General features: G+C 39.0%; 1 protein-coding gene across 9 annotated transcripts in view; it reads right to left on the minus strand.

Annotated features, from left to right (window-relative positions):
* Positions 1-15,343, minus strand: part of LOC139738680 (calcium/calmodulin-dependent protein kinase type II subunit alpha-like) — a 194,448-nt gene that overhangs the window by 46,142 nt on the left and 132,963 nt on the right. For 5 of the 9 annotated variants that reach the window (XM_071649307.1, XM_071649310.1, XM_071649308.1 and 2 more), the window contains exons 10-11: positions 14,580-14,663; positions 3,795-3,837 (exon numbers count right to left, since the gene is read on the minus strand). In XM_071649307.1, the coding sequence (XP_071505408.1) occupies positions 3,795-3,837; positions 14,580-14,663 (127 nt within the window). Of the gene's footprint in view, positions 1-1,715; positions 1,779-3,794; positions 3,838-14,579; positions 14,664-15,343 lie in introns of all 9 variants that reach the window. The other 4 variants (XM_071649304.1, XM_071649303.1, XM_071649306.1 and 1 more) reach the window with 1 other exon arrangement.

Raw genomic sequence — 15,343 nt, forward strand, 5'->3', positions numbered from 1 at the left:
ACATCACTATTTTTTAAATGATTGCATAGATCCTTACAGATATGCTATATTCTGGTGCACTGAAAACGTTTAACATCACTTGCCTTTTTATCATGCAGAAATATAGGGTTTTGTCTTTGACTATACTTTTTACACATGGACAAAAAAGAAGGAGAAATCGATGAAATATTCTCTTAAATACATCTCAACAGCATGCATTCTTTGTGACAGGAATACTGGAGCTCCAAGCATCTGAAGTCAGACGAAAATGTCTAGATAGTTTAAATAAAAATACTGCAAAGCACTATGAACTTCAAGAGACAATAATGAACCTTGTTCTTATAAAAGAAATATAAAGGCAGACTCCAGTGATTTTCAATTGATAATGCAAATGAAATCCCGTTCAAAAAGACTAGTTGATAAGTGAGAAATGGTTGCAATGTTATATATGTGAACAAATTATGATTGTCAGACTGAAGAACCCAAACGAATTCAACTCTTTTACAAATTGTCCTACTTTTATCCACACTTCCATCAATATGACACCCTAGCATATTTCAACCCGTTGAGGACCAGTCCCGAGTATACTCGGGCAGGTGTCTATGGGAAATGCGTGTTGTAGCAAAACCAGTCTGTCCTCAACGGGTTAAGCTTGAATTGTGGGAAAGAACGGAAGTCATCTGGTGAGTGAGAAAATGCACTAAGTCCTAGATTTTATGGCGGTGTCTGTACATCTACGACAGTAGTCTCTAACTTGGGACGGCAAACATTGTATTCATTCGCAGGAGATAAACCCACGAGATCTCCATGAACTTTGTTTGGGATGCACAAGGTTCCCACAGACAAAGGGTACAGAAAATGATGCCACATTGCATTCATGATAATAAATGCCCTTTCAACAGACAAAATATCTAATGATGATCAAATTCATTCTCAAAAAAAAAAAAAAAAAAAAGACCTCTATGTACTTTCATCCTAAACTCTATGAAAAGCAGGAACCAGTGAAGTGAGCTAATCATCCCATAATAAAGTTCATCAAAAATAGATAAGTGATATAAATACATCCCATCGAAGATGAAATATTACATAGAAAAGCAAGGTTCTACAGCCAACATAGCAATATCTTCCAACCCATAGCAATGACAGGATTGACTACGTGTCTGGAGGAAAAGGAAAACAACAAAAAGTACATCTAATCCAAGATGATATGAGCCCCGCAAAGACCCCATTACATGCACATTAGCGGATGATCTCGTAAAAGCCCTACACCCCTACTTGCCAAATCAACCACTGACGCACAAAAATGCAAATTACCTGCCCGCTACATACATAAATGAGCACCCAGCTGGGAACTTTTTTATCATACAAGAAGAAAGGTTGCTTTAAAATTGATTTTTTTTTTTTTTTTTTTCTTTTTGGTCGAAGCTGGGAAATAAACGAACAAAAATTCTGACATCCACATACAAAAAATACACGTTTAGAAGCAGCATGTCCTACATAGATTGGTTATAGTAAAGTCACCATCATGCAGTAAGGGGGGCATTGTCTCAAAAAAAAAAAAAAATAGGAAAAAAATATACAAAGTGAGTATGAGGACTAGCAAAGAAATACAAGCAGCAAGACATGGGTGAGGAGAAATTCTTAGTATGTCTCATTCGTCATGATTTGGTAAGTATTCGAGAGAAAAAAAAATAGGAAAAAAAAAGATTAGGAGTAAGTGGCTGAAGTTGGTATACCTTGGACCATGGATAGGCAGATAGTTTTATTTTCCCTCTCAGTGCTGGTTTTTGAGAAACGTTCTGCAAATACACGTGATTGATGGAGCTTAGCGTTATTACATACGCATCAAAAGGCATCACAAAAAAAAAAAAAAAACAGGAGAGAAAAGAGGAAGGGGGAAAAAAGGGACTGTCCATTTCTCTAATCACAAAGAAATATCACTCTTAAAAATTGCATATATCTTGTTAATAACACTGTTGCTGGATTTTTTTTTTTGAAACTCTTTTGAATCCAAATACACAAAATAATCATACTTGCCTTCAACAAAGATTTCTATTTACAGAAGGCCAAACAAAGAATGGTTAGCTCACACGATAGAGTGGTCCTACGATAAAATCGTCTAACGTTGCAAACAATTTTCCGAGGCAAACACATCAGTAACTGCTTGGCAATTTGTGAATCAAACCTGACAATCATATTACAATGACTTTCCGTATTCTCTGTCTTAGCATATTTCGACACTGCGCCGAATGTATAGAAATCTTATTTCACCACCTAAACATCCCGGCAAAATGATAATAATAGCAGATTCTCTTTACACAGACGCAATCATAGATTGTGTCTTGCTCTACAATATTCCCCTACTTGCTTCAAAATATATTTCTGTAAATACACGTTTAAGCACCTGTTAGAATTGTAACATCGCAGTTGCAATTGCACTGAAGAAACCCCCAAAATTAAGAATGCTGTAGTATTTTCAGGTTTCAATCTCTGTTCCCTCTTTGTCAAGCTGAACAATAAGAGCACTAACCATTTCATGAAAGCGGTAGTTTCTAAAACTCATCCCTAAATGGCAACATTTCAAACACGTTGTGTTTCTCTCCATCTAGTTTATTAAAAAAAAGAACTAGAATAAATCTGTACTCATAGACCACCTCAATTAAAGCCTACACTAGCAACCTTATCTGATTGAATGATGCTATATGTGATGGCATCTTAAATGAATTGAAAGGCTATCACTTCGCTAATCTGACATTTTTGTTAAATCTCCATTTCACAGGCATATGGTTAGACGTGAGAAAGGCCATATTCATTGACATTTGGAAATCTGTCCCATATCATCTCCTCTTAAATCATGTTGTATTATATTCATTATTGCATTGCAAAAAGAATAATTGAATGAAATAGAAAAGGAGAGCTGTATCATCGTATATATAGCTAGGTGCCCTTTCGGATATTATCAAACTTATCATTCGATGTAAAATTTGGGGGAGTGAATCTGAGCACTTCTTGACGAAGATTTCATAATTGTTGAGATTCACACAGTTTTCTTTAAAAAAACACACACACACTAATTGACTTGCATTAGAAACTCAAAGGCCCCATCATTTTTGTTCGCTAACTATGCAGTATCTTTATATTATCGCTGGTCTGCTCCATGTTTACACAATGAAAATTTCTTAGTCAATTTCTCGACTTGCTTACATCTACTATTTGTAGACACTAAAATACCGCCACTGAGTGGATTCAAATGGGCCACACACAAAGTGTATGACTCCCCTTTAACATGTACACAAACTCGAACAATTTAAATTTTGCCAGTTTCCTGACAACTAAAACGACACCTTTTCCACGATATATTTGCTCGGTAAAGCAAAATGTATACAAGTATATTCACTGCCTCTTTGAACACTGAATTGACTGTTTTCACTAATTGCTAGTATCACATCACATCTCAAAATTGATTCTCTGTAATCCAGATTTGTTTCGTCAATGAGTGAAAATCAAAAGTGTACTTATCCATCAAAATGGAAGACTTCTAAACATGGTAACAAGTTGCAGGTGATGTCAAAATGAAAAGTCTGTAAGCAACGACTACGTTTAAGTTTAACATTGAATAAAAATCATAAGAAAATGATATAAATGAAAATGTGATCTGGACACTGATACGCTGATACGTCATGCAGTATGAACTAAACAGAATTTAAGAGGACGAGAGAAAAAAAGGCCCAAGAGAAGCAGAGAGAGGAAAAAAAAAAACGTGGAAAAATTAGAAAGTGGTTGCTTGGAGATCAAGAACCACACTGGATACTCACTGGAAAAGTTCCTAGTAGCCAACATCGTTGTGAGGATGGCCCCCTGGTTTGAAGGAAAAAAACAAACAAAAATAGATGTTAAACTCATGTGTGAAAAGAAGATCTCTTCTTTGTTGTAATTCTATCACAAAATGTCAATTTTAAAAAGACAAACCCGAGACAAGCTCTTACACAAATTGCTTGCAAAACATCGTAAGTCTTCATAATTTCACCACAACATTTGAGGCAGAGCAGTGACATGCCTAAACTGCCTCAGTAGCACGCACGAATAAAATCTGATTCGCCAGATACCTTTTACGCTCCTAACAATTAAAGATTAGGAAAACCTGACCAGAGGGATAAAATGCCTGTTTAATACCACATCAAATCCACACACTTTTGCAAGCAAACAATCCATCTCCAGATATACAGGCTTGAATTTACGTCCCTCGAAACGTCAGAATGAGTTTAACAACCCAGGAATAATAGCTTGAAACCTGTTGAGCAGACCACCCAAGATTGAAAGAGAAGCCTTCAGGGGTATGTGGTCTTTATGGACAGGTCACTCATAAAATGTTCCATGGGGGGAAAAAACAATTCCTTGGTCTGAGCTGGTGGACAGACCTTACAGGTGGTTGCTATAGCAAGTTTGACTGCACCTAACACACTGACATGATATGATGCCACATTACAACTACACATCCCTTTATTTTCTCTTACATCGTATTGTATGTGCCTGTGTAGTCTCTGCTACCATCATACACCTTGGAAATTTGAGCTTTGCCTGTATCTGCATGGTCATCTCTCTACCTGTATGTCCATTGGGTCACATGCCCAATAAATCCTTTCTGAGGTTAAGCATGGTCAGCACACACAAATGCATTATAACCAAGAAAAAACTGGCCATTTCTTGAGTATCTCAGCATGTCCTAAATCACATTCAAATCACACTATGACAGCATTCCCAATGAATACATCACATTACTGTATAAAGCTTGTCATTGTTTCGCACACTCTAATATAAACACTGTTACCTAACTCTCTATCACACACATATACACACATACACAAACATATCGGTCCATAAACTCTTATTGAAGTTACTTGTGCAGTTAGTAATATTCAGTCAAACAAAACTCAATATGACAAATGAAAAATATGCCAGATATGGGGAAAAAAGCAGGCAATGTGCGAGTGAGAAAGTTTTTTGTCAATGAATTATCATGGTTTTGCTCCAAAACTATACAGGACTTGAATATCAGGTGTCAAATCATATTGGAATATATGCTCAACAAGCTTACTTTTGACTCTCTGAGTAGGTTCCATCATATTTCTCTACCATTTTCACTCACATTATTCATACTCTGATATATTGACTGCCATGTACTATGTTAGTATTCTTTTGTACATGGTCCAAGCTGGATATAATCTATCATTTCATTTTGTTACATTTCATGCATTTTTTTTTCACTCAGAAATACAAAACTAGAGATAAAATTGGGGGAAAAAAAGGAAAATCAATGTCAGAATGATGGTATATGGATTTTTCCCACTTTCTCTTGACAGGCCACATATGAAGTTTTGCATAATCTAGACAATCTGCCCGACACTTGCTGAAACTTGCCATATGTAAAAATTGAGAGAAAAACAGATGATCTAAAAGCACAAAGTGAATACTTACTGGCATGCTCATAAGTGCCAACTCAGACAATATTGACAGCAGAGACACATACACAAAAAACAGCATTCTTGTCTTGCTTGATGGAAATCACAATTATTACTAACATGTTTTGAGAAGTGCTCCATAAATTACCCACAAATTATGTAACAAATAAGGTAATTATCTAAAGATCATATATAATCCTACCTGATACAATGTGACAACTGGCATAAACAATTCCTAATATTATTTTCTCTTGCAAAGTTATTTGCTCAGTTAGGGGAAGATCAGTCGGTTACATGACAGGAATCATACAAACACACACACACACACACACACACACACACACACACACACACACACACACACACATACATACAAACACACATACATACACTATATAAGACAATGAGTTACAGCACCTTCAGTCTCACCCTAATGTCACAAATGATATGCAGTACACTAATCTTTTTCTCTTCTTTCGTTTTTGGTAATAGAAGGTATATTCAACTTACTGTATAATACAATATGAATAGATCTTTACCTAGGTAGGGAGTGCTGATAATAGAAAAATTATTTACTTGGCATTAAAACATAAAATACAAACAGAAAATCATACTACACGATGTAAAGAATGAGGTGATTCTAGGTACATTGCTGCATTTAAAAGTTATCAATACAGGAAATAATACATTTATTCTTTCTGAGCTTCACCCAAGCCTCAGCAGACTTCTTTTATAGCAAATGAATATTTTACAATGAATAACTGGCTGTACTTAGCTCTGACTTGAGTTGTGCATTTTATTTTGATTTACCGACAAGCAGGATCAAAAGCATCATTATAAATCCTCTAAAAGACAATATAAAATGGAAAAGAAGTGATGAATGAACAGATGGATACTGGTATCAATGACAAGATCAGATATCTCTCATAAAACCCATTATCTGTAAGCAATTTGATTCTAAAAGTTTTGTTCAAATGTGATTTTTTTTTTTTTATAAATCTGGGCCTGTTTTATGAAGAGTCAAAACTGATTTTATAGTTGATTTCAACTGTAAGCCTATGGCAGCCTGTGTGGTAAGGAAATTCAAGATCGATTTTATCTTTTGATAAAACGGGGCCCAGTGACCTGAACTGCACAGTCATATACAAAATAACCTAACTACCTTCATTTTAAAAGTGGGAAATGAAGGTGATTGTTCAAACATTTCTGAAAAATACAGAGGAGTTCATAAATGCAGCACACATAGACAAAGGTACAGAGGATGCTTGATGAACAAGAGTAGACATGTAACTCAAGGTTAGTTAAGTTAGATATGAAATTTAGTTTTTAAAAAAAGCAATGAGAGAAAAATGAATGTCACAAAATGAAATCTGACTATGCTATAATGGTAATTTAAAAACAGTGAGGTATCTCTTTTCTTGAGGGGACAGGGTTGATAAGTTATGGTACAACAGCACGGCATGCCTCTTATTCTTAAGCACACTTGTGAGCATTTCAAACCCAGTGTTAACAATGGCATGGCATTCCAATCCAGTCCCGTGCAAGAAATCCCCGAGAAACTTACATAGACGAATAAAGAGGAGAGAATGTACCATAAGGCACTCACCGCATCTTTGAGGAAATTCATTTTTATTCTTTTTTCATAGAAAAAAACAAAACTACCTAACGTGTGAAAGACAACGAAAGCGTTAAGCTATAACAGGCAGGAGACTACATTCCCCTCCCCTCTGAGGGCGACACTGTTGGCATTAGTCCCAATTTGTGTCCATAAGGCACATGGTTAATCCAAGGATAAAAGTCCAACATGGTTTGGTGTACGTCGCCCGATCGTCACGATCCGCACTGCGTATCATTTGGGATGCATCGCTCAAAAATAGAAAAAAAGAAATCACTGCACGCTGGCACTGCCAATAGGAGGAGCCACAGTTCGCGTCTACTACCATACCACATCTACAGGGCTAAATGCCTCCTGTCTTAAATCTCTCCGCTCTCTCCGTGTGCCGAGTTTGCACGGCTTCATGAGTACAATGGGGCTGCCACGGGGTGTGCGTATGAGTGTGAGTGTGAGTTGAGTGTGTGTGTGTGTGTGTGTGTGTGTGTGTGTGCGTGTGTGCCGTTCACATTTCAGTCAGCGTGCACTGCACTGCAGGCTGCAAAGGCAGTTAACTACAACCATCCCATATGCACACCCAAACAAACACAACTTGGCTGGTATGCTGGGTGGTGCTAGCCTACTTTCCAGACACTAAGTGGCACCTAAGTGGCCTCTCTCTGCCTTGCAATGACTTACAGAGGGGCTGGGAAAAGGTCTTATGTTCTGACAAGATAAAAGACTTAGTCTTGTAAAACAGCACGATTACATATTTGGGATCTGCTATTTGCATGGATAATCAAGCAGCAACAACAAGAGGCATAGACCATAAAAATAACCTGTCTTTTAAGGGTCGAGCTACATTCTTCCTTTTTTTCTCGAGTCACTAAGCAGATAGGGAGTTACATATGGAATGCTACTAATGTCATTTCAATCATAAGGTGCTATGGCAAGTGCATATTGCATTCTTTCCAGGTTGAGCACAGAGACAACAGCGATGAATACCAGTCATATCTGAGCCAAACAGCATTGCATAATTGCAACTCCTTTGTCAAACGTACAAGTTATGGCTTCTGTATTTAGATAGGAATGATTATACAAATAAAAAAACCCTACATCCCTCTAATGGTTCCTCTTATCCATACCACAATAAGAGCCACACACATACTTATGCAAACACACACACACACACACACACACACACACAAACACACAGACACATGCTACACACTGGTAATTCACAAGACCAGCTGAGACAAACTGCACCTATACACGCCAACAATCATGAACTTCATGACCTTTCCCCCGACAAATATCTTCAACAGATCTTCAAGCAACCCCAGCAGCCTCTCATTTCTGTGATCCTAACATCCCCTCATACCACCCCCTCCCCTCATTTTGTTTGTTATGGGTGGGGCATCTCACGCAAGGATGCCATGTAATCCGGCAGACAAGGCGACAAAGGGAATTAACGCATCCAGAGGGTTCTCGAGAGATGCGTTTTGGGGGCTGAGCACGAGAGCATGACTGCATGAATATTCAACGGCCAGCTGACACTCGAGCATCTCCCGACGAAATTAACCTCGTAGTCCGCATCATCATCATCATCATCATCATTGAGGGGAGGTACTGTGTGGGGCTAGGTGGGAATGGCGAGAGCTGCTTAGAACAGAAGCAACCATGCCCCCCTCTGATCGTCGGGAAGAGAGGTAGAATTAGAAAGAGAGAAGGTATGGATGTGGGGGAGGAAGCCAAAAGGTAGGGGGAGAGGGCAGAGTGAAGAGGTGGTATCGGGATGGAAAGAGAGAGAGAGAAGGTGAAAGGTGGAAGGACTGGGCAGCAGTAAAGATGTATGTGAGGGCATGCCCTGTGCTGGCCCTATCTGCAATCAAGGACATTTCTTTTTTTTAAATCAAAGTCTGCAGGTCAAACTCAACATGTCCTCACTTTGGGTGGAAATAACTGCGACACACCTCGAGGAATCACTTGGATATTAATCAAGAAGCATATGGTATTAAATCAGGACAAAATAAATGGATTGATGGGGAAACACTTGACATGATTTTGAAGAATTCACCTGTGGATACTGTTATAGATCAGAGTAATGAAGAATCCACTTGATTGCAAAACCATGAAAATGGAGGAGGTGCTTCCGCTTCTTCAATCAAGCAATGATTGTGAGGGGAATTAATACCGGCAGAATTTATGAACACAGGCACGGTGCGTCTGCCTCGATATCTACCTGTGCCTCACCGTTATCTAATTCGGTGCGAGCATATCTCATGACGACACGAAGAGTGTGCCGGTTAGAGAGGAGAGAAGGGTAAGGAGCATGTGATGGGGATGATGAAATGCCATTTGCTGACATCACTTGGGAGGAGAGAGATGAAACGGATACCAGCCAACAGGATGCGGTGCACCTGGACCGATCCCTGCATACTAATGTCTGTACCCTCATCGGCTCACATAATTGACCTACTTAGGAGGGCATGAAATTGGGAGTTGTGTGAGGGGGAGGGGGGTAATGGATGATCGGGGCCTTAACTTCTGATTTCCGAGGCCAGAATAGGATCAGGCTGGCCATCCAGTCATCAGTGCCAGTGATCAGTGCTGTTTATGAGGTCATCTCCCTTGGAAGTGGCAACTCAAGAAGGATTCATGTCACACGTATTGTGTGAGTGAAACAGTAAAAGACATAAAAGTACTGTAAAATGAGGACTGTTCGCGTGCATTTTAACTTCATGAATTTTGCAAGAGCCACGATTCGCGAAATTAAAATGCACACAAAAATTCTTGTCTACACTATATGCATTGAATGCCAGTGGCAATTTGCGAAAATTTCATGCCGTGAAAAAGGCCATCAGCTCCAATTCGCGAAAATTTCATGTTGCGAATATATCATGTTTTACAGTAATGTACCAGTAATCTTGTCATTTCATTTTGTATTCTATAATGTATAACATCTCGGGAAACATTACATATATGACTGCATGGCTTTAGGCCAAGAACTGTTAAAAATTTCAATAAAACAGCAATTTTTTATGTTTTAAAAAAGTTATATAGCTTCAAAGGCACTTGCCTACCAAAGTACATGGATTAGTTAGTCTGAGCAGGTATATATGTATAAGTATGTGCAACCGTCAGGTATTACATCTCATCCACAGCACTAATCCATAGAGTATACACAAGCACACATAATACACTCTACACCCACTCAAAAGACTGAAACAAACACACACATTAGTATGAGTCACCAGTGCAATGGAGAGCTTACCATCACTGTAATGCTAAAAACAACATGGCATAACCATCCGGCAGGGAATACCACCTTTTAACCCTCTATACTGAAGTAAACGTGATGTCATGGGGGAACGCCACTTCAGCCCACGGTTAGAGTATGGGTGCACACGGGCGTGCAGAAATACACATCATTTTCAATCAATCAACGACAATCACAGTTGACACTGCCCACTCCCACTCGATCTAAAAAAATAAAATGAAATCAAAAGAATTCACGCCATTCCCTCATTTGACACATAACCTTGAAATGCAACAAATATAGCAAGTCCGCTCAGGCAGCACAACCAAAATTTGAAACTTCAAAGTACTGCTAGTCTGTGAAATCAGACCCCTCAACTTCTTGAATTTAACATCAACTTGACAAAATGTGCCCAACAGCCATGGGGCGAGAGCAAATTGCTCTTGATCTTTTAAGTGTATTTTCATTTTCGGGTCGCCACGAGGATGAACAAGCTCATGGTTCTCGAAAGCCACGTGTCCTGTTTTAGGATGGGAATTCCTCATGTTAACGACCTCATCTCACCACGGTTTTGTGAGACCGCAAATTTACTCTGACATTTCAAACGGAAATCGCCAACTTGCCGGTGCATCTGAGCGGCATCACTGACATTTTTAAGAGCTCCTGAGAATGAAACATATGACTGATTGATTCGGGGTCACCTTTGTTAGAGCAGAATATCCAACATTCCCAGAAAAGTAGCAGACGGGCTTAAAACATTGCAACTTTGCCGGTTACTCTGGTGCCAAAAGATATCAGAGCTGATTCCTTATGCCATGTGAACGGCGGCAATCTATCTTAAAAGACAGCATACAGTTGTGAGTTGCACTGCATGCAAAAACTTTTTTTTTTTCAAGATATGAGAAACTTAAAACTGAAACATTTAATCATTCTGCAGGTATCTGAAACGTCCTTATGTGTCTGCACCCTTCATTCACATCTAATGTAGATAACACAGTCAAGTTTTCACAGTAGTCATATCAAATGCTATCTCCCTTAACCGGCCTACATTTCTCATGAAATCAGGACCATGTCAGGAAAAGGTGAACATTCATTGAATATTTGCCACTGACGAAAACCAATCTGTAGCCATTAAGACTTGAATTTCAACAATGTTTGCAAGATTTCAAAACTGCACCGCAGCCGAGCTTGAAGTTGACAACCAATTAAGCCATTTTGTTTCGGTTTTTCCCCAGCTCCTTGGGTGGCTCTTGTTGTCATTCACTATTGAGGTTCATGTATTTCTGCTGCAGGGAGCGTGTTAAAGTAAGGAGATGAACGTCTGGATGGCTCTCGCTCCCAATTGTGATGTCACTCGCAATAAAAGTAGCTATCTATCTCTCTCTCTAACAATACTAGAATCTATGCCCAAAGGAATAGCATGAAAGATCCTTGCACCTTGGATCAAACTGTCAGCCACATCCTTGCTTCTCACAGGTTAACGAAAACAACTCCCTCACAATGAACAAAACAAATTAAAAAAAAACAGGGACAGCTGCCATCCCCTCCCCCTTGTGTCTTCCTTTGCAATAACCATTATCTTTAACCTGTAGCCTGAAATCAAGTCTACTCTCATCATGCAAGCACTGCCAACATTGTTGTTTTGTTTGTTACCGTATCTAATACTACCACCAGCATCACATTAATAGTCTCAATTTCTATACCCTACAGAGAAAAACAAAATCCCTAAAGAGGGAGCATGTAGCAAAAGGCACTGTATACATCTTGTATGTGTAGCATATCTTCCCGGACTAGTCATCAAGGATGGTTTCTGTCATCTACCCCCAAAGCAGAAGGCCCAGGCCTTATCGAGTCAGCTGCCATTGTCTCTACCGGTTATCCACCAACCGGGGGCGCGCCCAGGCTGGAAATATGTTTGGTTTGTAAATACGTGGCTCACTGACAGAGCCCTGGTGGTATCAAGTATAGGTCACTGCCATCATACATCAACATCAATAAACCCTGATGCCTGGCAGTCAGGGAGCCTGGCAGTCAGGGAGCAACGCAACAGCTTGTAAGTGGGGAGCTTGGGGGGGGGGGGGGGAATAAACCTAGAGGGCCTGTCAGATTTTTCTGTAACCCTGCCACTGCCAACAACGTTAACACTGTGTAACCTGTTTGTGGCACTTTGACAGTTGCAAATTTGAAAAGGTTTAATGCAAGGATCTTATTTTCAGGAGGGTAGGGGGGATAGGAGAGAGGGAATTCAGAATGTGGGCATCCTGGTATGGAGTGGGGATTTTTTAGATAAGAAAAAACAAACAAACAAAATAGTGACAGACAAAAAAAAAAGAACAGGATAAATGAATGGGGTGTACATTATACAAATGATTGTAACATGGAAATGATGCAATCTAAACTATAGACTTGTTTCTTAGGAAATGTGACACTTTGGTTTCTAGCCTGGATTTGGCTTCCCTGAGTAACACTTTGGTTTGCTTTGTTTCTTTTCTTAGATTTTCTGTTGAGATACTACAGCTTGAATCAATCAAAAAAAACACCCTGACTTTCCAAAGTTCTACAAAACACATCAAGTTTGAATCATCAATATGCGGGTAACCTACAGTATTGCACAAACTGTGCGTGCATGACTGTTCTTGAGCCAGAACACGCTTTAGAGAACAGATGTCTCCTGGTGTCATTTTACAAAATCACATCTCTCCAGACAGGCATTATTTCCATCTCATTCATCACATTTGAGTACACTGTGCATCCCCACACACATACAGGAAAATCAATAGAATGCAAGAACATCAAAATGTTTGCATGAATTCTTTATACTCTCAAGAATATTCAATATCTGCCTTCAATAAAGCATTGCCATTACTTAATTACAGCCCCCCCCCCCAAAAAAAAAAAAAAAAAGAGAAAAGATATATATATATATTCTGTACGAAAGAATGTCAAAGGGATTAATCCTCGGTAAGTGTCATTTGACATTGTAATACAAACAGGTTACCAATAGTCTCAACAGAGCAACATTGGTATTACCTTGCATTAACCTCTATGACTTTCTCCATGGAACAAAATGAAATACCTCCACAACTTTCCATCTAATGGCACCACCTGACACATCAGTCTCATAATCACAATTATATCACAAAGACTTGAATAAGACTATGGTACGCCTTCCCTGAACAGACATGTTACACATGTACACAATTATATCATAAAGACTTGAATAAGACTTGAATAAGACTATGGCACATCTTCTCTAAACAGTCATGTTGCACATATACACAATTATATCACAAAGACTTGCATAAGACTATGGCACATCTTCCTCGAACAGACACAGATATTGAAATCTGTCATCATGTATTCGCCAACCAGCAGATATTCAGAGGAATAGGAACGCAGAGCTGCTAACATTCATCACACATTTAAAAAAAAAAAAAAAATAGGGAGGTGCCAAAGAGCAATCAGGGAGATACTTGTGTGTGACAAGCATCTCAATAGGTGGTAATAATGCCCAAAGCAGGGGGCCTTTCACATTCTCATCCAGACATCCAGGATCTCATTTTTTTTTTAGAGAGAGAGGCTTGGGCAGAATTCGAGGTACTTGGCAAATCTTCAGAATGATGCCATGCTGGAGAGTAGCATGGCTGTAGGGTTCCTCCCTTCCTCCTTTATTATCATCCTCATCTTTCTTCTAGCTTACTTCCACCACCTCCATCTCCTCCTCCTCCTCCTCCTCCTCCTCCTCCTCCTCCTTCTCCTCCTCATGCCAACCACCAGTTGGAATTATCACATCATCTTCTCCTCCCCCAGCAGACAGTAGCACAAACCACATCACACACGGCAGCCAATCTCATTAACACACTCCTCCACACAAAAGGCAGACTTTCACATAATGGCGTGCATAACTACTCACAAAATCTCTACTCTGTACATACAGGCTAGCCCCTACCATCAAGCCAAATTACATACTGAATTGAATGTCCATTAAAATCCAAAGATTTGGCAACTCATATCTCCCTTTAGCCTGTTTTTTTTTTTTTTTTTTTCAAACTGATGTTACATCAGAAAGAGCTCACTCTGTCTACATTATTGCCATTCACAGAATTCACATCATACTCATATAAAGACACCATAGATATTTTGAAGATCCACACATATACACTTGGGGGGAAAAAACCATGGAACATGTGCATGGTGTTATTGGTACCTTGGGCAATTTCACTCAGTCCCACATGCATCATTTCATGTTGCCCTGCCTCTCACAAGAAAGGGCTAGTTGCATTCGACTCACCTTGAGTTTGCGTCTAGCATTGAACTTCTTCAAGCAATCGACAGTCTCTTGTCTGTGCATAGCTGAGGCGTAGCGATCACGGTTCTGTGGAAGACAAAAGATGCCACAAAATTTTGATACCAGTAACATGGAACAGGTACACAATGCCAACTGATTACCATCACAGATAATTTTGGGATTATCATCAACATGGCAGCACATTGCTGGTTTCCACATATAACATATAATGAAGCATACATGTAAACGTCTTCATTTGTAATCAGTAAACAATGAGATCATTGATTTTCACAAATGTTATTGGCAGCATATTCAAGAATGGCAAGATTTGGTTAGATCAACATTAAAAATGACATATATAAATATTTAAGTTTGTTTAAAAAAAAACAACAAATAGTTTATTTCAAACCTGCATACATGATATCATAACATTGTATCAGCTAGATTTGACACTTAAAATGTGCTGTTTCCGAGAACAAAAACACATAAACACACTTCTGTGATAATCATACATAAGAGTGACATTAACTCACCTAAGTTGCCAACCAAACAAACCATCCATAGATTGCAATCTGCATTTGCAATTCTAATATCAGTATCTAGCCAACAACTTAACTACAGCTTTGCGGTGAAGAGAACAGATTAAACCCAGCTCACACGAATAGCCTGTTGCTTAATACACAGTTGCAACTCCATGAAGCAGAATATCAAGGCATGTATAAGTCTTGACGCATGGATGTGTGAGGGAATGACCAAAACTGTAACAA

Source organism: Diadema antillarum, unplaced genomic scaffold (assembly GCF_040938485.1).
Source record: "Diadema antillarum isolate AM-2024a unplaced genomic scaffold, OU_Dant_1.0 seq00000764_RagTag, whole genome shotgun sequence".
Taxonomy (NCBI): Eukaryota; Metazoa; Echinodermata; class Echinoidea; order Diadematoida; family Diadematidae; genus Diadema; species Diadema antillarum.